This window comes from Hylobates moloch, unplaced genomic scaffold (assembly GCF_009828535.3).
Source record: "Hylobates moloch isolate HMO894 unplaced genomic scaffold, HMol_V3 SCAFFOLD_3, whole genome shotgun sequence".
Classification (NCBI taxonomy): domain Eukaryota; kingdom Metazoa; phylum Chordata; class Mammalia; order Primates; family Hylobatidae; genus Hylobates; species Hylobates moloch.
The window spans coordinates 171,741,965-171,765,927 of NW_026652278.1; the positions used below are offsets into that span (position 1 = coordinate 171,741,965).

The following is a 23,963-nucleotide window of genomic DNA, read 5'->3' on the forward strand; positions in this document are numbered from 1 at the left end:
TTTTTTTTTTTTAATGTTTTGTTGCCAGTTAAATCGGAGTGACAGTGACAGTTCAACCCTGGCTAAAAAATCACTGTTCGTGAGGAACTCCACCGAACGCCGCAGTTTGAGGGTCAAAAGGGTATGTATTCCCTCAGCCACATCCCACTGTCCCTGGACCAGCCCAGAATTGTCACTTGTGCAGCACAAACTCCAGAACTACAGAATGAATGTCAGTGCTCCGTGCACTTGGCTTGCTGAATGCAGCCACTGGGATACACAGAGACGCAGATGCCATGGCCGCTATGGAGATGGGGCGGTGTGACGGCATTTATTCATCATTGGTGTGGAACTGTGATGGTTAAGGCTGGAAATGCAGTTTCAGTATCTCTGGAGAAGGAGCCTGCTGAGCCTGCAGGGGTATCAGACGATGGTAGAACACATTTCTGATGACTCTGCATACCATGTCCAGGTCTGGAGCGATTGTGGGAAGGGATGTAAGACCTGGTACCTTTTCTGAAGGACACACATTCTGGTAAAGGCGGAACACACAGGTTTTGTAACTTGCATAAACAGATATCTTTAGAAGGTGAAAAGTAACGTGGGTGGGCAGCTCAGGTGGCATTTTCCTGGAGGTCATGGGTCTCTGCATGAGCTTTAAGGATAAGTCTAAGAGAATAAATGAATTAACAGGTTGGACTGTTCAAGTAGTTCCGAAATTCCTGTTTACTTGCTAACAGCTGAAATACTAAAGGAAAATATTTGTTTACTGTGATCATTTTGGCTTAAAATGTGTGGTTCGGTGAGTACAGAGCACCACATGTGCTGAGCTCTGTTGATGGCAAGCTCAGACCCTCCGGAGTCTGTGGTCTAGAGGAGGACGCAGCACACACAGGACTGTCACAGCTGTGTCGGGTACGATGGGAATGAGCCCATCTGATTGAGAGAGTCAGAAAGGCTCAGTTGGCAGTGAGTGGGGGGTCTTGACCCTTGAATACAATTTCAAAAAGAAAATGGTAGCTTTGGGGCAGGGTGGGGGTGTGATGGATACTGGGTGCTGTGGGTAGGTGGCATAAAATGATACGGGAGCAGGGACACATGGCATGAGGAGTGTCAGGTTCTGCCAACAGCTTTGGCGCTGTGGACAGGAGGATGAGGCATGAAGGCTGGGAGGGTAAATCAGAAGCATTGTCGTCACCAGGGCCACTCTGGTCTCATGCCGCCATGAGCAGAGTAAGAGATGCCTGGCCAGGCAGCAGTGGGCGCCCCTGGTTTAACTACCTGGTTACCTGAAAGGCATAAAAGCTATTTCATTTTTCTAAAGGCAGATGAAATGTGCTGGCATTTATTCGGCATTCATCATTTTCAGGAAATTCTGAGATGTCGATTTTTCAGGTTACCAAACTTTATGCTTTAAAAGCACCTGAATTTGTATCATCTTGAATGAAAAGTCTTCTCAACTCCTTTCTAAGTCGCCTGCCTTCTTAAGCAGCGCATACTCTCGGGATAGTTTCACTCTTCAGATAAATATTAACCAAAAGTGTTTATGAATCAAGTGGAGCTCAGAAATGGTTGGGTTAGTGATAAACTTGGTTATTAGGACTACTTGAAACAGACGAAGGTTAATCCTGAAGCATGTGTAGGAGATGGTTTTAAATGGTTTTTAAAAGTAGACAGGTACGGTTTGATAGGAAGTGGGGAAATGGTAAGTGTTTCATAACTGGCTCTCTCTGGGAGAGAAGAAAGCACTGACTGGCAGGGTGAGGCTGAGAATTTCTTAAACGTGGGAGGTGGAGGGTTTCAGTGAGCCGAGATCATGCCACTGCACTCCAGCCTGGGCGACAGAGTGAGACTCCGTCTCAAAAAAAAAAAAAAAAATGGTATTCTGCTTTAGGAATTGCAGCATGAGCAAGGTATAGAGGTGTATGAGGACAAAAGTATCTGCAAAGATGAGTAAAAGTTTCGCCTGAATAGAAGAGCAAAGCGCCAAGTGTGTGAGTGATGAGGTTAGAGGGGTACCGACCAGCAGTGGTGTGCTGCACCCTCCTCACACTGGCTCACAAGAGCCAATTGTGCTCGTCTCTTGCCAGTTAAATCGGAGTGACCAGTGATATCACAGTCATAGCTTGAAAATGGTGATGGTAGGAGTATTTACCACATAGAAACTGGCCAACCCTGCAAGTCAGTGCTTCCTTCTCTCCCAGAGAGAGCCAGTTATTAAACATTTACCAGCAGACTCTTGTATGTGGAGTCCTTAGGCTCTGTGTGCATGACAGCTAGGAAAGATTTCTGGTTCCGAAAAGTAAGTAATACAGTCAAAGATAATGTGTGTCTAGATGATTCTTACTGTGTAATGCATTTGTGGAGAGGAGAGGGTAGAGGTTGAATAAAGGGAACCTAATAATAAGAATGGTACAGAAGACCATGCAGTATGAACTGGCTGTGGAGGAAGAACAGGAGGACACAATAAGAGTGATTCTGACTTGGGCTAAGGCTCTGAAATCAGCATAGGGACAGACAGGCCCCTGCCCTTCCATCTGGCGTGAGCACTACCATTATTCTAGATCTTCAAACTAGAGTACTTGTCAAATTTGAGTCCCTCCTCACTCATATCAAATAGTAACAGTTTTTATTAGTGATCACTTATTTTGCATTCCATCTGCCAATAATCTAGGCAAGAAATACCTCCTTGTTCCCCTCTGCTGGTAGAGTCTCACCTCTCACCCAGCCTTGTTTAAAATCTCTTCCTCAAATGAATGTGCCCTGACCCTGAGTGATCCATCCCCTTCCCTGACTTCCTGTGCACTTCTGCGCTCACTCACAGCTTCCTCTCGCTTAAGGCCTCCTGTCATTCCGCAGCCGAAGTCTTCAAGGGCAGAGATTGTGTCTTCTCTTCCTAGTACTTTGCCTGCACAGCCCCAGCAGACATTTCTTCATATATGTTCAATAATTATTGCTTGATGAATAGGTTAAGATTGCCCCTGGGAAGAGCCATGGTGATTCAGTGGTGAAAGTAAGTAGCACACAATGGGAAATCAAGGAAGGCAACTCAGTTTAAGCATTCTGATTAGAGGAGATAGTCAAAACTTAGCAACAGTGTCCAGCTGTATTCAGGCCGACTGTCATGGACATGGTAGGAGTTATGTGTCCTGAAATGGAGGAAACAGAAGTGTCTTGCAGTGTATTTATTTATTATACGAGGCGGGCTTCATGCAATCAATTGGTCAGGCTAAGTAAGCCAGGCTGTACTATGCTAACAACTTTAAAAATCTCTGTGGTATAAAACAATAAAGGTTTATTTCTTGCCTAGCTACTGGTTCCCTGCAGGTTGTCAAGAGGCCCTGTTCCATGTTGCCCTCACCCAGGGCCCATGCTGATGGAGCCTCCCTCTGTGGTTCTTTGCTCTCCTTCCAGCAGGGGACAGAAATGTGCACCTCTCACACTGGCCTTGACAGGCTTCTGCCACAAGTAAGGCACGTCTCTCCCACTCACCTGCCATGGGCCAGAGCGAGTTGCTCCTGCCCCTTAGGCCTTGGCTTCTAGGGCCTAAGGAAGCACCATCCATCATGCACCAGGAAGGAGGGAAAGTGGGGTAACCACTGCCTGTATAACCAGGGTGTTCGTTATTCTGTTTCTAACTATCCAGACGGTTTGCCAGTCAGTCCTTAGAAGAACAGCACAGGAATGCCCAGTGCGGACATCTCTAGACTTAGAACTGGACCTTCAGGCATCTCTGACCCGGCAGAGCCGCCTCAATGATGAGCTGCAGGCACTGAGGGACTTGCGGCAGAAGCTGGAGGAACTGAAAGCTCAGGGAGAGACTGACCTTCCACCAGGTGTGCTGGAGGACGAGAGATTCCAGAAGCTTCTGAAGCAAGCTGAGAAGCAGGTACACAGCTCAGGGTCTGTCATCTCGGAGGGGCTTACATCTTTTTTAAAGCATGCCACGTAGAAGGTACCCAACTTACACTTCTGTTTTGCGCATAAGTCTTTAGATGTTTTACTACAGCTTGGAACATATTTTTCCCACTGTTATAGGCCCTTTTTTTTTTTCCAAACCAAAAATGTTGAAGGAACAAGGAAGCTGGGAAAGTGAGTGTGGCAAAAGGGGATGGGCGTGGCCAGTGGGGTGAGGGCATTGCCAGTGGGGGTGAGGGTGTGGCCAAAGGAGAAGTGGGAAGTAGTCATAATTTCTCCTCCATATTTTTCTCCATCTCAACGTAAGACTTGGCAAATAAATACAGTATAACTTTTGGCATAAGTGGGGCATTTTGTTCGAATTTTCTATGGATATCTTTTTAAGGTTCATTAACCACATCAATTGTGAAATACATTGCTAATTTTAATGCCACTAAATTTTCACTTTCATTCTTAACTTAAAGAAAAGTTACACTTTGCTTATTGACATTCTCCCTTACCTTTCACCCTACAAATAGCTATACCAAAAAAAGATGAAATCACTGATTAAAAAATAGAGTATTTTTGGCTGGGCGCAGTGGCTCACACCTGTAATCCCAGCACTTTGGGAGGCTGAGGCAGGTGGATCATGAGGTCAGGAGTTCAAGACTAGCCTGGCCAAGATGCTGAAACTTCGTCTCTACTAAAAATATTTTAAAAATTAGCTGGACATGGTGGCATGTGCCTGTAATCCCAGCTATTCGGGAGGCTGAGGCAGAGAATTTATCAAACGTGGGAGGTGGAGGTTGCAGTGAGCCGAGAGTGTGCCACTGCACTCCAGCCTGGACGACAGAGTGAGACGCCATCTCAAAAAAAAAAAAAAAAAAAAAAACAAACAGTATTTTTAAAGAAACTATTTCCATTATTTTGGCACCTAAATACTACTGAAATTTTCAAGAATCTGCATACATATGAAATTGATTTACTTTCTCAAGAGTAGAATTTATATTTTGGTTTAGGAGTGTGTATTCATATCCATATGTAGTAGCATATAGAATTTTCCACATAGCTGCAATATTAATATTACAAATGCCAAAACATTGTTTTCTTTCAGTCCCTTTGAATGGGAATGTAAAATGGATTAGACACTTCCTGAAACTAACAGAAAATCTTGTCTATGATGTAAACTGCTCTTTTTGACCCAGAGTTGTTATTTGATCATGTCATGTATAGTACTGTCAGGAAAGTGTGAATCGTCCAGCTGACTGGAACTACTGATCCTAGATGGAACTCAGAAACTAAATGAATGAATTTCAGGAATCAAACTGACACCAGTAATCTTTAAAGAAACTTTAAGCAACAAAATGTATTACATATCTGTATCTTATCCCACCTGATAGAAGGAAGCCTTCACGTTCAGTAGGACAGGTGTTTGCTCAATGTGGAGTTCAGTGTTAGGCCCTACGTTTGCCACAGCAGTGAATACAGGATAATTAGACACTGTGCTGGTTTCATAAAGGAGACGAGCCAGACACTCCAGGTCCACGAGAGCAGTGCTTCCTGGGGAGGTCATGAGAGGTTTCATGGAGGAGGTGGCAGTTGAACTGGCTTTTAAAGTGGGTAGTGGAGCTTCACACGGGTGAGAGGCCCAGGACTCTCCATTAGTAAAGGTCCAGATGGGCTCCAGACAGTGGAGGGCTGTGGGCAGGAGCCTGCAGGAGAGTAGGGCCACAGCAGGTGGAAGGTAGTCTTATGAAATGGAAGATTGAATTCAAGCAGAAATGACCTGCTGTTAGTTTGTAACCTGAATAACCATCATTTTTACTCTCTTGAGTTTTTAACTCAACAGTAGCAATAATTTCAAACTCTTGGTTGACTTTGACCTACTTTAATGTCATGGAGAAGCATCGCAGTCTTTGACTGTTATGGGTCAAAGCCTTCCAAAGCTGAATTGGAGTTTTACAACTATAGATGCAAACAGAACTTTGTGTCTTTGGTTGTTTGTTCATTTCTAGTGTGTCACGATATGAAATTCTAAATCTTTAGATATCAATAATTACTAAAACTATGGGACTTAAGTTTTTTTACTTAATATCATAATGCAAAGGTTCATCCATAAATTGCATTTCATTTTTTTTGACTGCTGTCTAATCTTCATTGTATAGAGAGAAGCTCAGTAGAGCAAAAAGTTCTTTGAAAAAAAAACAAAAGGAAAAACAAAACTCTGGCAAAATTAATGAAGAGAATATGCAAATAAAGAATGTTATAAAACTAATGAGGGACAGAACTATAAGTAAATTTGAGATTTAAAAAATAATTACAGCTGAGGTGGGAGAATCACTTGACCCCAGGAGTTGGAGACCAGCCTGGGCAACATAGGGAGACCTTGTCTCTACAAAAAAAAGTTAAAAAAATTCACTAGGCATGGTGGCATGCACCTGTAATCCCAATTACTTGGAAGGCTGAGGTGGGAGGATCACTTTAGCCCAGGAGGTAGAGGCTGCAGTGAGCTGTGATTGCACCACTGCACTCCAGCTTAGGTGACAGAGTGAGACCCTGTCAATCAGTTATGAAAAATTAAAAAATAAATAATAAATGCATACACACAGACACACACACACACATGCACTCCCAGTGCTTTGGGAGGCGAGAGTGGGAGGACAGCTTGAGGCCAAGAGTTTGAGACCAGTGACATAACAAGATCCCATCTCTATGGAAAAAAAAAAGTTAGCTGAGCATGGTGACACATACCTATATAGTCTTGGCTATTCTGGTGACTGAGGCAAGAGGATCACCAGAGGTATGAGGTTGAAGTGAGTTATGATCACCCCACTGAACTTTAGCCTGAGTGACAGGAAAAAACAATTGAATACTATCAAAAGTATATGCCTACAATTTGGACATACGTCTAGGAAAATCTACTAGAATGGATGTTTGGAAAGATTAAAAAGGATAGAAAATCCTATAACTCTTTTTAAAAAAAATGGAAGCAGTGATTAAAAATCTATTCACAAAGAAAATATAAGTTCTGGATGCTTTATAAGCAAATTCTGCCACACTTTCAAAGAAGAAATTATCTCAATTTTATACAAACTCTTCCAGACACTAGAAAAAGAGAGAACACTTCCACAACTAATTTTATGTTAATGCCAACACTAGACAAAGATACTATCAAAAGGAAAATTGCAGGCCAGGCCAGTTTCATTTATGAATGTAGATGCAAGAATCCTGACTAAAAAAAATTAGTAAATAGAATCCAACACTGTATTAAAAAGATAATACATATTGACTATGTTAAATTGTACAAAGGTTTTGTTTTATTTGGTTTGGTTTTTTGAGACAGTGTTTTGCTCTGTTACCGAGGCTGGAGTGCAGTGGCACGATCTCGGCTCACTGCAGCCTCTGCCTCTCGAGTTCAAGCGATTCTCCTGCCTCAGCTGGAGAGTAGCTGGGGCTACAGGTGCACACCACCACACTCAGCTAATTTATTTTTAGTAGAGACAGGGTTTTGCCATGTTGGCCAGACTGGTCTCAAACTCCCAACCTCAGGTGATCCACCCGCCTCAGCTTCCCAAAGTGCTGGGATTACAGGCATGAGCCACCGCACCTGGCAGGTTTTTTAATATTAGAAAACAGTGAATTAAAAAAATACATGTTGACCATGTCAAAATGTCTAAGAATATTTTTAATACTAGGAAATATATTTATATAATTCATTACTTTAACAGATTAAGGAGAAAAATCATTTGGTCGACTCAATAGATTGAGAAAAATATTGAGAAAAGTCAGTGTTCCTTCATGTTTAAAAATCCCAGTAAGTTAGAGACCGGAAGTTCCTCAACTTGATAAAGAATAACTTAAAGTAAATGTGATCATAAATAGGTAAACATTAGAATCATTTTCTTTAAAATCAAACACAAGACATTCAATATTCTTCCATTCAACATTGTATTAGGAGTTCCTAAACAGTGCCATAAGGCAAGAAAAAAAGTAGCAAAAAGATTGGAAAGAAATAAAGCTGCCATTATCTACAGGTGACATTGCATACATTAAAAAATTTGTAAGTTATTACAAATAGTAAGAGTTCAGCAAATAGAATGATATCTAAAAGTCTGTTGCATTTATTTACACCAACCAGAAACACCTAGACATTTAATTAAGATAATTACAACAGTATCAAAGAATATCAAATATCAAGAAATAAATTTAACAAAAATAAACAGTACAGTATAGAGAAAATCACAAAACCTACTCAGAAGAAATGTAAAAGCAAATTCATGGAGAATTTATTACATCCATGTAGAGCAGGGGTCCGTAAGCTTTTCCTATAAATGACCGTATATTAAATATTATATCAAATTATACTACAATATAATGTAATTGTATTATAATTAAATATTAATGTTAAATATTCTAGGCTCTGTGGGCCATATAATCACTGTTGCCGCTGTTCAGCTCTGCCATAGATAAAATGTAAATAAATGATGTATTTGCATTCCAATAAAACTTTATTTACAAAAACAGGGCAGGCCATAGTTTGCCAACTGCTGATACAGAGGAAGAATTAATAATGTGGAGATGGCCAGTTCTTTCTAAAATGTACCATAGAGTCAATGTAATTCCAAGCAGAATACCCACATGGTTCTTCATGGATACTGATGCAGTTAATGAAAAAGTAAAGGTCAAAGAATGGCCAAGGTATTTTGGAAAAGAATAACAAGGAGAGGGACTTGCCCTCCAAATTTATTAAACTGCTGAAATAGCGGGAATTTGTGGAGGAATTAAGAGATTGGTCATGGCATGAATACAGAGCTCAGAAACAGACACATCTGGATGGAGTGTTGCTGTGTGATGAGGGTGGTATCTGTGTGGAGTGTTGCTGTGTGATGCGTAAGTAATAGGGGAGCAGTGAAGTTTCTAAAGTGTTCTCTGGAAAGACTGTGTGGCAGTAGTATAAGTGACCGTGGCTAGAGCCAGAGGCTCCTTCCCGGTCCCCAGCGCCAGACATTTTCTCATGAGATAAAGTGAGAGAGACTTTAGCAGATCCGAACAGTATGTCTAACACTGATTGAAAAAGAAGATTAAGACCTTCTTTGAAAAGTATCATAAATATACTGTTTTCCTGAGTGGTTTTTTTTAATTGTCTTTCATTGTAGAATTCTGCTAAGATTTTTACTGTTGTTGATGAATGGTTCAAGGTTTGGGGGCTGAGTGACCTTTGTTTTCCTTCTACACTAAAGAAATCTTTGGATTTGCTCCAGGTAAAGTAGATGTACGTAGGAGTCTAGAACCCAACAACCCAAGGAAATCATCAGGGCAGACACATTGCTCAGAGTCTCTGAAAACTGGCAGGCAAGTAAGAGTTGATGTTTGAGACACACATGTTCGTTTTAATGATTTGTCCTTTAATGAGCCAGTCAAGAATGTGTGTTTGTTTCCAGCTGAAAAAAAATTAAGAAGGAGTTTCTTGGGAAACTTGAGCAGACATATTTTCTGTAAACACACACATACACCTCCTAATGCAAATCCTTCCTCTCCACCTCCTATGCTGCCTTCAGCCTGGAGTGTAAACTCCCCAGGGAAGCAGCGAGGCTGCTTTTGCTCCTTTGGTATTCCAGTACCTTAGAAGATGTTCCATCCAACCTTGGAGAAGTCTCCTTTGCCTCATTCAAGCTGCTCATCTTGTTGACCAGCCATGATTTTAGCCCTCTTTTGAGTTTTGCTTGCCTCCTGCTCACCGCTAGAATAGAGGATTTCACCCTGGGGCTTACTGGTGAATAGATCAATACAGCCTGTAAAACGTGATGAGAATCTGACTGGTGGGCACAGTCTGTGGCCTTAGCGTAGCTTGGCCATGAGAGGGCCCCTGCCCTGTCCTCAGGGAACCCTTGGTCCAGCTGTGCTTGGTGATGCTGGGACCAAGTTTCAGGAATATCAGGGTCTAGGGATATTATCAGATCAAATCAGTATTTCTTAGAGACCTTATGCACAACACAGTTTTGAAATCAACCCTCAACTCTTTTGGCAGACTGTTCTGAAACAGTTTTCTGCTGTTTTTGTTCTCAGCATCTCATACGATGTTCACAGCCGTGATCTAGGAAAAGAATGACAGTGCAAGAGGAAAGGTGCCCAGTTCATTCTTCCCAGGGTGCGGAGATCCCTGACACCCCTTGTTTGTTTGTTTTCGTCCGTATCATACCGACCTATCATTCTGTTCTCAGTGACAAAAATAATGATAGGAATGTGAGGCATGTTTCTCAGACATAGTATAAGGTTGCACTAAATTGCCTTGTAAGTGGCCTCTTTGGGAGCTGTCATCTCTGTCATTCAGTGCGACCATGTGTGTGACATGGGTGGTATTTTTCACTTTCATCTCCTAATTGTCAGCATTTAATTGTTCCTATTGCAGGGCACCGCCTAAAAATGATGCTGGCTAACATACCTGACGGGTGCCATCACTTCCTGTGCCTGCCTCAGAGCCAGTGTCTTCATAAAGGTGCTGCCATAGCTGGGTGAGGGTTTTGATTCTTTAAAAATGTCAACACAACCCAACATACTTGTGTACAAAGCCGAGTGAAGTTGGCCTTGCCAGCAGAGGTAACATTAATGCCACATTGGATGTATTTTGCTCACAAAACAGGCCTTCTGGTACCCACATGGCAGTACTCTCTTAGATGGTGTAAAAACTGGTTGCTTGGGCTCAGAACTGCCCAGGAATAATTCAAAGATCGTGGGACTGTTCAATTTGGATCAAGAGTGCAAAGATTTGAGAGAGCCAAGATCTCCTTTGTTTTGCCCAGTGAAGGATACAAGCAGGCCTTGTTCCAGTTGGAAACTGTCTGAAAAAGAGTGACACTTTAGAACTCTCCTTTGTAAAATAGTGCTTTATTTTATATTAATTTATAGTTGTTTAGTCACTAAATGATACCTGTGCATAATTCTGGCCTTGTAATAAGTTTCTGGTGATGATTAGAATCATCATTACATAGATTGCATTGATGATTTTGCTTAGAAATTATTTCTTAAGGCCAGGCACGGTGGCTCATGCCTGTAATCCCAGCACTTTGGGAGGCTGAGGTGGGTAGATCATGAGGTCAGGAGATGGAGACCATCCTGGCTAACATGGTGAAACCCCCTTTCTACTAAAAACACACAAAAAATTAGCTGGGCGTGGTGGTGGGTGCCTGTAGTCCCAGCTACTTGAGAGGCTGAGGCAGGAGAATGGCATGAACCCGGGAGGCGGAGCTTGCAGTGAACCGAGATCGCACCACTGCACTCCAGCCTGGGTGACAGAGCGAGACTCCATCTAAAAAAAAAAAAAAAAAAAAAAATTATTTCTTAATAGAAGATTTCTTTTTGAGACAGGGCCTCTGTTACCTAGGCTGGAGTGCAGTGGTGTGACCACAGCCCACTACAGCCTCAACCACCCAGGTTCAAGCAATTCTTCCACCTCAGCTTCCCGAGTAGCTGGGACCACAGGCAGACAACACCACACTCAGGTAATTTTTTTTTTTTTTTTTTGTAGAAACTGGGTTTCACTATATTGCCCAGGCTGGTCTCAAACTCCTGGTCTCAAGCAAGCCTCCCTCCTTGGCCTCCCAAAGTGCTGGAACTGCAGGTGTGAGCCACCATACCCAGCCTAGAGGATTTGCGATCTTTATTTGATGAACCAGCACTTAGTTGGTTTTAAAATTAGTTTGCATACCAAGATAATGAGGGAAAAGAAGATCCCAAGGATCTTTCTATTATGATTGTGGTAGAGCCTGAGATAAACACTTTTTTTTTTTTGACATGGAGTTTCACTCTTGTCACCCAGACTGAAGTGCAGTGGCACAATCTCAGCTCACTGCAACCTCCACCTCCTGGGTTCAAGCAGTTCTTCTGCCTCAGCTTCCCAAGTAGCTGGGACTACAAGCACGCACCACCACTCCCGGCTAATTTTGTTATATTTAGTAGAGATGGGGTTTCACTATGTTGGCCAGGCTGGTCTTGAACTCCTGACCTCAGGTGATCTGCCCATCTTGGCCTCCCAAAGTGCTGGGATTACAGGCGTGAGCCACCGCACCTGGCCTGGGATAAACACTTCTGTTCTACTGCTTCTCTAAGAGGGTGCAGCCCAGGGGAGCTGAAGAGAGACAAGGGAGGAGATGGCTGCTAGTGTGTTGCCCGCTTGCTCCCTTGGGACCAGCACCCAAAGGCCATGCTAACCACATCTCACAGTCATACCTCAGAGGAGAAATGAGGAAAAATTGTTCTACCCATGTGCACGTATGGCTGCCAGACAATCTCATGGCACATGTTGGCTTCAACAGAAAGGCCATGGCAGGGGCCAGAGGAGGGACATAAGGGGAGACACTAGTTACACCTTCATGAAGTCCACCAGACCCTGCAGAGAGTTGATGACTGCAAGGGCATTGGGAAAGGTCAAGAGGATTTGAGCTGACATGTTAGAGGTCTCTTATTGAGAACGTGAATGAGAATGTTTGTTTTCTAGTTCTTGCCAAGAAAATTTCAGCTTAACAAAACATGAAGATACATCTAAAAAAAATTAAGGGCTGATAAAAGCTAACAGTCTGAAGAATTTGTATTCAGCTTTCTCCGTGCCACAGCTATTGTTTTCCTAGATCACTACTGTGAACACCTTGGGGATGCCATTAACAGTTCAGTATAAAACTCCTTTGTCAGAGGAGTTGAGCCTCATACAAAATGCTGTCTTTTTATACACAAGATAAGGCCAAAACTCTTTAGTTAGCCTGATGGTACCCAGGGAAAGAGCCATTGGTATACACCTGAGGTCCCTGTTTAGGGTCCAAGTGAAAAGAGACTGTAACAGCAAGGCCAGGAGACCCATGAGTGCTTGTGGTGTCAGAGTCAGATTTCTTAGATGCTGTTGTGGCTTCACTTTCTCATTACCCTTCCCCATTGCTTTCCCTCACAACTTCTTTCTTCTTCCCATCAAAAAATAGGTAAATGAAAACAAACCAGCCTTATAAAATACCATAAAAGTATGCATGCCTGTGGCTTATGTTTTTCCCATGCACTAATAGGGTTTTATATACTCACCTATGAATTAAGAGGATTGAAGTAGATAGCCACCAAGATCCCTTCTAGTTACAGAATTTTGTGATCTATTTGAGATCAAGTCTAATATGCTTTCAGTATAAATAAGGATTCAGAGAGATCTGTGGAAATTGAAGTCTGCATGGCCTAAAAGAACTGAACCTTTAGGGTACATGCAGTACTTTGATAATTCTGAAGTTCCAGGTGAAATGTGATTCCTGGAAGTTGTCTCATATCAGGATACTCAGAGTGCAGTCTTACACAGGTTATGCAGAGCAGATTTTTTATCACACTGTAGGAAACTATGCTGTCTTAGTCCATTTTGTGCTGCTATAACAAAATGCCACAGACTGGGTAATTTATAAAGAACATAAATTTATTTCTCACAGTTCGGGAGGCTGGAAAGTCCAAGATCCAGAGGCTGCAGCTGGCAAGGCCCTTCTTGCTGTGTCATCCCGTGGTGGAGGGTAGGAGGCAGGAGAGAGATCCCACTCCCAAAAAAGCCATTTGACTAGGGCATTACACCCACACATGAGGGTGGAACCCTCATTGCCTGCTTACCTCTCAAAGGTCCCACCTCTCAATACCGTGACAATCGCAATTGAATTTCAGCATGAGTTTTGGAGGGACAAACATTCAACCCGTAGTAGATGCCAAGCCCGCTGCCCCTCTGTCTTTGCTTCCTTCTGCTACTGGCAATTTCACATCAAGCAACAGTGAAAAAAGCTCACAAAACAAGGTGCATTTATCCTGCTTTCAAAATGATTTGATTCTCCCTAGTGCAGAGGGTTTTTATCATTATTTTTAACAACTCTGTGGATATATAAACTATTTGAGTTGTGTACTTTTCTCACCAGTGAAATTTGCAAAAACCAGTTGTGTGAAAATACAAACTTTCCATTGTGTGCCTTTCATCATCCACAGAAACTCATGATCACCATTGACTTCCCTCACCTGCTTCCTCCTCACTTCCACAGCCATTTGTTAACGTACGCATGGGTACACCAGCACCTGCACACATGCACACACGCACTAACTCTGCCACACTCACACATTGCCCTTTCATCTCCATCGTTTCCCTGTGGTATTGGGGATTTGTGAGGTTTTCAGCAAGATGACCATAAAGTGCCTAACGATGAGCAAAGAGCCTGCCGATTGCCATAAAAAATATGGCTCCCAGAAAAGCAATGAATCGAAGCCAGCAGCAGATCCTGGATCTGCCTCCCTTGTCAGGGAAAACTGTCAGGTCTCAGGGTCACACTCCTTAACCTTCCTCCTTTGTGGTCCTAAGTCTGTTCTGTAGCTCAGAATAAAAAACAGAATCTTATTTAGTGTCCTCGTGTATTGTAAAACCCCCTCAGGAAGCAGAGCAAGCTCAGGACTGTAAATTAAGACTGGATTGTGCTTTTTACTCCATTAGGCTTCTTAATACAACTATGAATAAATCACTGGGCCTCTGTGCGGGTTGGGCTCCCATGATGTAAACTGGAGGTGACGCACACCCTTCTGGAGTCCGCAGCGCTCGAAGTGGCTCCCGGGCCTCATAAGCCAGGCGTCTTATTGTGATTCATCGGGGTGAGGGGAAAAGCATGCCGAGAGAGGACTGGGGTTCTTCCAGAGGAGCCCCGTGGTCCTTACAAAGCAGGAATTTCTTTTTTTTTTTTCCATAGAGTGTTTCCCTGTCAAAATGCCAAAATTCTATGGTGCTAGACTGCAGAATTGCTAGACTTTTTGTAAAGCTTAAAATAACGCAAATGTTAACACTCTTAAAAGTTAGATCTATTTTTAAAATTATGCCAAAGATATTAATACACTGCACTCAACAAAATCTTAATGATTACAGAAAAGTATCCAGCACTGAGGTTTAACTACCTACAAAATTGTTTGGTATTGATTATTAGCAGCTGATAATAATTCTATATGTTTTGCCACCTAATTTGTGGAGAAAGATGTAGATACAGATATAAATATAAAAACATAGAGACAAATACAGTCTTCAGTAAAATATATTCTTATTCAGCAGGGAAGGAAATATCTTCCAGTGTTCCCTGGTCAGCTTTATTTTTTTGTAAAACAAAGCCAAGTTTCAAAGTAATTTTGTAGTCAGCATAGAAATGCTAGAAGTTGAAAACGTCAGCAGCCGTTACACTACTTAGAGGGACTGCCAAAAGACGTCTCTGCAAGGGATAGGATAGACCCTCTATGTTCCGTTCCTGTGGAAGGTGGCAAAGACGGAACAGGGTCCTGTGAGCCTGTCCTATTTCCTGTTTGATAAAATCACTTCTAGGTAAGAAAAGTGGGTTAGATTTTCTTACCTATGCATGATTCATCTCCTTCCCCGACTTTTCCTGATATATCCCTTGTTAAATCAGTCAACAGATGTCTGTTTTAAGAGTGATTTTTTTTCTTATGGTATTTCATGAAGAATTTGGATAGCAGCAAAATTTTTAGTATATTTACTAATTTAGTAATTTGACATACCATAGCAAGATAGAAGTCATTTCTCAGTGTGTACTAAGTCAACAGTTCCTTATCTGGGACCTAATGAAAAATTACCCATTTACTAAAGATAGGACTTCACAAAGTAACTAAAGTATCACATTGGTCACCCTTGTATTTGAATCACATAAATTCACAAGCTCCAGCTGGCAACTACATTATCTCATCAATTACAAAGTAATCAAGAGAGAACTGTTACTTAACAAATATAGGCTGCTTTTATAGACGAACTCTTTCAAAACAAGGAGAGGAAATGGGGGGGCAGTAAAAAAAATACCTGGAAAAAGACACTGTGTGATGAAAAAAATCAAAACTTATTGCAGTAGATGTTGATTAGCAAAGTACTAGGGATGCCCCATTGTGGGTTATTTAGCTTTCCATAAAGTAATGCGAGTATAATTGATTCTTTATAAGTATTTGCTGAATAAAGAGTTTTCATAAAAGCTCATCTTTCCTAAAAGTGCCACAGTATTTTTATTTGCAGATTTAAAGTGAGTTTAGGATATTTTTGCTTTGAGAATATTTTAATTTTTAAAAAAATGTTTAAGTAACACATGGTTATTATAACAAATTCAGGTGATGCGGAACTATATAAAGCAAAAACTAGAAGTCCTTCTCGGAGTTGCACTTCCCAGAGGTTACCACTGTTGACAATTTGGTGTATGTCCTTCCAGCTATTTTTTTATGCAACGTGTGTATGTTAGTGTTATTTGAAAGAGTTGTACAAAAATGGGGTCATAAAGATAGATTGTTCTGAAATTTGCTTCTTTCCCTCACTTAATTCTAATAGTATGTGATGAACAGCTTTCCATATTAGTAAATGTTACTGTAACTCATTATTTTAATGCATTCATTTGTATAGCTCTATCACAGTTATTTAATATTCTAATAACAATTTCCCAAATTTTCTATTATAAACAATGTGGAAACACACACTTCTATGCATATTTTTGCACCTTTCTGGTCACACGAGTATTCCTAAAGCATAAATTCTTCATAAGAGAATTGCTGATAGTATCAGTTTGGCTGTGAACCATAGTCAAAGATCTTGTCTTTGTCGAGTCTTTTAAGCCTGAAGACCTTGTTTGATTTCCTGGCCTTAAAGGTGTCTGAAACAGTGGATGCACGTGGGGTGACCAGGTCCTTAATTGCCTTTTTTGCCAGCACCAGTCTTATTTCCTTCTGTTTCTAACTGCTTAAGTTATAACAGAAGCATTTGGCTTTTCAAGTCTAGAAGGATCGCAATTGTGGGACTGTCCATCAGCTTAGATTGCAGGCGCAGGCTACCCACCACCTTTAGACCTTTGCCTAAGCTGTTTTCTCTTCTACCTCTTTATGTCAACTGCTTGGTTCTGGCCTGAGTCGATGTCGACGTTGATCTCTCTCTCTCTGTCAGGTACAGTAAGAGGCAGCTTCTCAAAGCACTGCTGGTTAGCTTAGTTTCCCCAACATCCCCAGTGAGAATTGGGAGGGAAAGTGAACAGGAAAGTTACGCTGTATTCACAGCAGAGATTTTGCTTAGAATGCCTTCTCTTAAAGCAGCTTTCCAAAAAATTGACAGACGCCAACTCACATATTTATAAGGCCCCACTGTCCCTCAAGACACAAATAAATTAAATTAGATTTGTATATCTGTCAGATAGAGGCTGGGTGCAGTGGCTCATGCCTGTAATCCCAGCATTGTGTGAGGCTGAGGTGGGTAGATCACTTGAGGTCAGGAGTTCAAGACCAGCCTGGCCAACATGGTGAAACCTGGTTTCTACTAAAGATGTAAAAATTAGCTGGGCATGGTGGCAAGCGCCTGTAATCCTAGCTCTTCTGGTGGCAGAGGCAGGAGAATTGCTTGAGCCCAGGAAGTGGGGAGGTTGAGCCGAGACCGTGCCACTGCACTCCAGCCTGGGTGACAGAGCAAGACTCCATCTCAAAAAAAAAAAAAAAGGATTTGTGTATCTGTCAGATGGAGATAGCAACTGTTTTTAAGTATGTATTGGCAAGATTGATTTAAGACAAGACCACTCCACCTTATTAAATGGATATGTATTATATAATGAAGTCTCCAGCCATTTGATTTAATTAATTCCTTTTGTAAGACAACATTGCAAGTAACTTCTGCAAATATAGGCAGTTGTCAGAAATAAACAACTGGTTCAAAAAATGTATTGAGCACCTGAGCCTTTATGAATTATGTTAAACAGACACATCCTTTGCCCTCCTGAAGCTTTTGGGCCCGGTGTAAACATCTCAGCCACCAAGGCAAACCTTGAGCCATACCCTAAGTTAATAACTAGGCAGCCTTTTAGCATACCTACAAGAGGGAGTCAGTGCCTTGAGTGGAGGACAGCAAATGGGGAACAGAGTCATCGTGGCCCTTTTACCCCATGACGACAGTCCTCATCGTGAATTCCGTAACTTTCTAATATGAGTGTAGGAGGAGTAACAAGTAGCACATTCATAATTTAAGCCTTATTTTCTATTTCACAGTTTGTTTACATAGCTAAAGAATTGTCTTTCTATTTAATACTTACTGATAAATAAACGTAAATTTGGATTTTATATCAGGGAAGCTTTATTCAGTATTTTACAATATTAGGTGTTTTTAAAACTCAAAGTACAAATTAACATTAGTTTTTCCCTGATAATAGAGTAAGATAAACAGTTACATGAATATACTGATGTAGGCTTATTGTGGAGAGTTTTTTTAAACTATATAGTACATGCCTGCATTTATTTATCTCCAAATCTAATATAGCCACATGTTCATTTACCAAGATTTTTAAATGTTAAATCCCACTGAATGAACATCGCAGCCTAGAAATAATTTAAATAGGTGATTGTAGAGGGTTTGTTAGATAATTAAGCTGTAGCTACTAAGTAGAGTGTTATGAAATCATTAAAAGTTACAGGCTTCTGGTTTCTGGTCCAACATATAAGGAGTTTGAAGTCTTCAATCTAACAGCAAATAAAAAAATTGAACAAAATGAAAAATCAATTCTTCTTAGATCAGTCAGAGAGGTGAGGTCATAGGGCAAACTACTGCCCCCACAATTGGAGAGACAGGCAAGCAGAACAAAGAATCACAACTTACTGGAGCAAGAACCTGTGAGCAGTGACCTCTGCAGGAACCAATACTGAGGGAAGAAAACCTAAACTGTAATTAACATACTGCTGGAGGCTCACTGTAGAGAAGTCCGAGAGTTAAAAACTGCAGGAGTACCCAGTCATGAGAAGTCAGGGGCTCTCCACACTTTTGTTCGTTTTACTTCCAGGAGCTTGACTGGGTCCTCACGATGGATGTCGAAGAAAAATCTTCCCCTGATTCTGGCAAAGGGAGGAAAAAAGTAGCCATTTGAAACACACAAAAGCATTCTGTTTTTTTTTTATCAAGGCCTGCCCTCAGGAGAAACTATATTATTGGAACTTAACTGACTTTGGTAAGGGAAATACTCAACTCTAGCCCCCTCTAGTCTTCCATGTGGAAGAAGGGGAATACCCAACTCCAGCCCATCCTAGATATTCTGTTCCACCTAAGGACGGGGAGAGACTGAGAAGCACTTGTGAAACTCGTAGCCCAGGAGCACAGGCTACCACAGAGCCAGAAAGCTCATAAAACACCAAGCAAAATAAATACACACACACAGAGAGAACATTACACCTAAGCATATCCAAACTGCAGAAAATTAAAAATTAAAAAATTTTGAAAGAAGCCAGAGGGGAAAAAACTTCCTTATAGAAGAGCAAAAATAAGTATTATATCTGACTCTTCCTGAGAAGTCATACAAGCAAGAAGAGAGTGAGATGCAGTAATTTAAATTGTTAAGAGGAAAAAGAAACCAACCTAGAATTCTGTACCCAAGCACAAAATTATTCTTCAAAACTGAAGTGAAAGACTGAAACCTGTTCATAGAGCTATAGAGAACACTTTCCTTCTTTACCCCCGTCTTACCACAAAACTAAAGGCTGTTTACCAGAATTCTTTCACCTAGTATCTTACGTCTGGGTTTGAACTAAAAATTACAAGGCATACTAACAGGCAAAAAACAGAGTTTAAAGAGGCAAAACAAGCATCAGAACCAGACTCACATATGGCAGGGATGCTGGACTTATCAGACCAGGAATTTAAAATAACTGTGATCAATATGCTAAGGGCTATAAGGGAAAAAGTAGGCAATATACAAGAACAGATGGACATCATAAGGAGAGAGATGGAAATTCTAAGCAAGAATCAAAAAGAAGTTCTAGAGATCAAAAACACTGTAACAGACATGAAAAATAACTTTGATGGACTCACTAGTAGACTGGACATGACTAAAGAAAGAATATCTGAACTCTTGAGGATATGTCAATAGAAACTTACCAAACTGCACAGCAAAGAAAAAAGAGACTGGAAAAAAAAGAAGGAACAGAACATCCAAGAACTGTGGGACAACTACAGAAGATGTACAATGTGTGTAATAGGAATACCGGAAGAAAGAGAAGGGAACAGAAGAAATATTTGAAGGAATAATGACTGAGACTTTCTCCAAATTAATGTCAAACATTAAACCACAGAGCCAGAAAGCTCATAAAACACCAAGCAAAATAAATACACACACAGAGAGAGAACATTACACCTAAGCATATCCAAACTGCAGAAAATTAAAAATTAAAAAATTTTGAAAGAAGCCAGAGGGGAAAAAACTTCCTTATAGAAGAGCAAAAATAAGTATTATATCTGACTCTTCCTGAGAAATCATACAAGCAAGAAGAGAGTGAGATGCAGTAATTTAAATTGTTAAGAGAAAAAAGAAACCAACCTAGAATTCTGTACCCAAGCACAAAATTATTCTTCAAAAGTGAAGGAGAATAAATATTTTTTCAGACAAGCAAAGATTGATTTGAGAAGTACCAACACCTTGGCAATATTGAGTCTTCCTATACCTAAACATGGAATATTTTTCCATTTATTTAGTTCCTTTTACATTTTCTTTCATCAGAGTTATGTAGTTTTCCTCTGTAGATTTTATACATATTTTGTTAAGATTTACAAGTATTTCACGTTTTGGATACTAATGGAAATGTCCTCAATTAAAACCACAAAAGGCAGTGAAAGAGTAGAAGACAAACATAGGAACAAACAACAAGGGCAGCAAATAGAAAACAGTAACAAATTGGTAGATATTATTCCAGCTGTTTCATTAATCACTGTAAACATCAGTGGTGTGAATATACCAATTAAAAAACAGTTTGTCAGAGTTGATCAAGAAAGAACCAGCTGTATTTTGTATATAGGAAGCCCACTTTAAACATAAAACACATATGGACTAAAAGTAGACAATGCTAATACTAATCAAAAGAAAGTGGGAGTAGCTATATTAATTTCAGATGGAGCAGACTTCAGAGCAAGAAAAGTTATCCAGGATTTTTAAAAAAAGTATGACGTAATGAATAATAAAGAGATTAATTATCCAAGAAGGGACAACATTTTTTTTTTTTTTGAGATGGAGTCTCACTCTGGCACCCAGGTTCCCAGGTTCAAGTGATTCTCCTACCTCAACCTCTTGAGTAGCTGGGATTATATGCGCATGCCACCACACCCAGTTAATTTTTGTATTTTTAGTAGAGACAGGGTTTTGCCATGTTGGCCAGGCTGGTCTCGATCTCCTGACCTCTGGTGATCCACCTGCCTCGGCCTCCCAAAGTGCTGGGATTACAGGCATGAGCCAGTGTCCCCAACCAGGATAACAATTCTTAAATATCTATGTGACTAACAGCACCAACTATATATGAGGCAAAAAAAAAAACCTACAAGGAGAAGTGGATAAATTCATTATTATCCTCTGTCAGAAATAAAAAGAGCCAGCAGGCAGAAAATCAGCAGACATTATTGAACTCAATAGCACTATTACTTAACTGGTTATAATTGATATCTATAGACTACTTAATTTAATGACAACAGACGACACACTCTTCTTAAGCTCAATTGGAACATTCACCAAGATACCACAGTCCAGGCCATAAGGTATATATTTACACTGTCTGCTGTTACCACAGTGGAACTAGAAATCAGTAACAAACATAGCTGGAAAATTCCAAAATACTTGGAGATTAAGCAGCACACTTCTAAATAACAGATGGGTCAAAGGAGAAATCTTAAGAAAAATTAAAGATATTTTGAACTAAATGAAAAACAACTTAATCAAAATTTGTAGGATTTTGGAGGACAGCCACTGAGTCTGTCAACTTTATCAACTCTCTGCAATCTCTTTTGGAGAACAGAAGCAAAGAGAATGCTTCCCAACTTCTTCTGTGAGGCCAGCATTATCCTAATACCAAAACCAGGCAAAGATAAGGAAACTACAGCCCCATATCTCTTGTGAACATAGATGCAGAAATCTTTAACAAAATATTAGCAGATCATATCCAACTATGTAGAAAAAGAATTATATACCATGACCAGGGGAGATTTATCCCAGGTGCGCAAGGCTGATTTAACATTCAAAATCAATTATTGTAATTAATCACATCAACACCTGCTCATGCTAAAAATAACTCCCAGCAAACTAGGAATAAAAGGGACCTTAAAGAACATGTAGAAAACTCTACAACCAACATCATACTTAATGCTGAAAAACTAGAAGCTTTCTTGCTAAGACTAGGAACGGAGTAAAAATGTTCCCTCTCACATCTTCTTTTCTGTATCACACTATAAATCTTAGCTGATGCAATAAGAAAAGGAAAAAAAAGGGTATACCACTTGGGAAGGAAGTCAAAATTGTCTTTGTCTTTGTTTGCACATAAGATGGTTGTCCATGTAGACAACCTGAAAGATTTGACCAAAAACAAAACAAACAGAAACAACTCTTGGAACTAATAAGTGATTATAACAAGGTTGTAGGATATAAGGTTAATATACAAAAGTTAATCACTTTTCTATATACCAGCAGTGCACTAGTGGAATTTGAAATTAAAAACAATGACATTTCCATTAGTATCCAAAACGTGAAATACTTGTAAATCTTAACAAAATACATATAAAGTCTATAGAGGAAAACTACGTAACTCTGATGAAGGAAAATGTAAAAGGAACTAAATAAATGGAAAAATATTCCATGTTTATGTATAGGAAGACTCAATATTGCCAAGGTGTTGGTACTTCCCAAATCAATCTACAGATTTAATGTAATTCCACTCAAAATCCCATCAAGTTATTATGTAATAGTCAAACTGCTTCTAAAGTTTATATGGAGAGGCAAAAGACCCAGAATAGCCAACACAGTATTGAAGGAGAAGAATAAAGTTGGAGGACTGATGCTACCTGACTTCGAGACTTACTATAAAGCTGTGATAATCAAAGCAGTGTGGTATTGGTGAAAAAATAGACAAATCAGAACAGAGAGCCTCGAAATAGATTGACCCACTTAAATATACAGTCATCCTTCATCATCGATGGTGGGGATTGGTTCCAGAACTCCCCATGGATACAGATGCTCAAGTCCGTTATATAATATGGTATAATATTTGCATATAACCCACATCCTCCCATATACTTTAAATCATTTCCAGATAACTTATAACACCTATTATAATTTAAATACTATGTAAATAATTGTTATGCTGTATTTAATGACAGTAGTAATACAGTATAATGTAGTAATAATAATGTCATTAATGGAATAATGACAAGGAAAAACAATGTCAGTACAGATGCAACCATCCATTTTTTTCCCAAATATTTTCTATTCATGGTTGGTTGAATCCATGGATGTGGAACCCACAGATACAGAGGGCTGACTATATTCAACTGACCTTTGACAGAGGAGCAAAGAAAATTTAAAAAGATCATCTTTTCAACAAGTGATGCTAGAAGAACTGGACATTTATTCATGTGCAAAAAAACATGAATCTAGATATAGACCCTTCTACACCCTTAACAAAAATTAACTCAAAATGATCACAGACCTAAATGTAGAATATAAACTATAAAACTCCTAGAAGTTACCCTAGGAGAAAATCTAGATGACCTTGGGTATGGCAATGACTTTTCATATACAACACAACATCAGAGGCGTGATCCATGAAAGAAATACCCGATAAGCTGGACTTCGTTATAATTTAAAACTTCTCTGTGAAAGACACTGTCAAGAAAAAGAGAAAACAAGCCACACATTGGGAGAATGTGTGATAAAAGTTATGTCTGATAAAGGACTGTTACCTAAGTTACAAAAAACTCTTAAAACTCAACAATACACAACAAACATCCAGTTTAAAAATCGGCAAAAGACCTGAACAGACACCTAACCAAAGCAGATGACAAATAAACACATGAAAAGATATTTAACATCATACGTCAATAAGAAATTGCAGATTAAAGCAACAATGAGATACCTCTGCATACCTGTTAGAGTGGCCAAGATGCAAAACACAGACAACACGAAATCCTGACAAGGACGTGGAGCAACAGGAACTCTCAGTCATTGCTGACAGAAACGCAAAATCATGCAGCCACTTTAGAAGACAGTCGTAGATTTCTTATAAAATTAAGCAGATTC

At 40.1% G+C, this 23,963-nt stretch overlaps 1 protein-coding gene across 2 annotated transcripts in view; it reads left to right on the forward strand.

The window, feature by feature from the left end:
• Positions 1–23,963, forward strand: part of WWC2 (WW and C2 domain containing 2) — a 222,893-nt gene that overhangs the window by 187,853 nt on the left and 11,077 nt on the right. The window contains exons 20-22 of one of the 2 annotated variants that reach the window (XM_058436916.1): positions 29–121; positions 3,626–3,868; positions 9,138–9,229. In XM_058436916.1, coding sequence (XP_058292899.1) covers positions 29–121; positions 3,626–3,868; positions 9,138–9,146 — 345 coding nt within the window. In that variant the 3' untranslated portion in view covers positions 9,147–9,229. Of the gene's footprint in view, positions 1–28; positions 122–3,625; positions 3,869–9,137; positions 9,230–23,963 lie in introns of those variants that run through there. The other variant, XM_032148966.2, reaches the window with a different exon arrangement.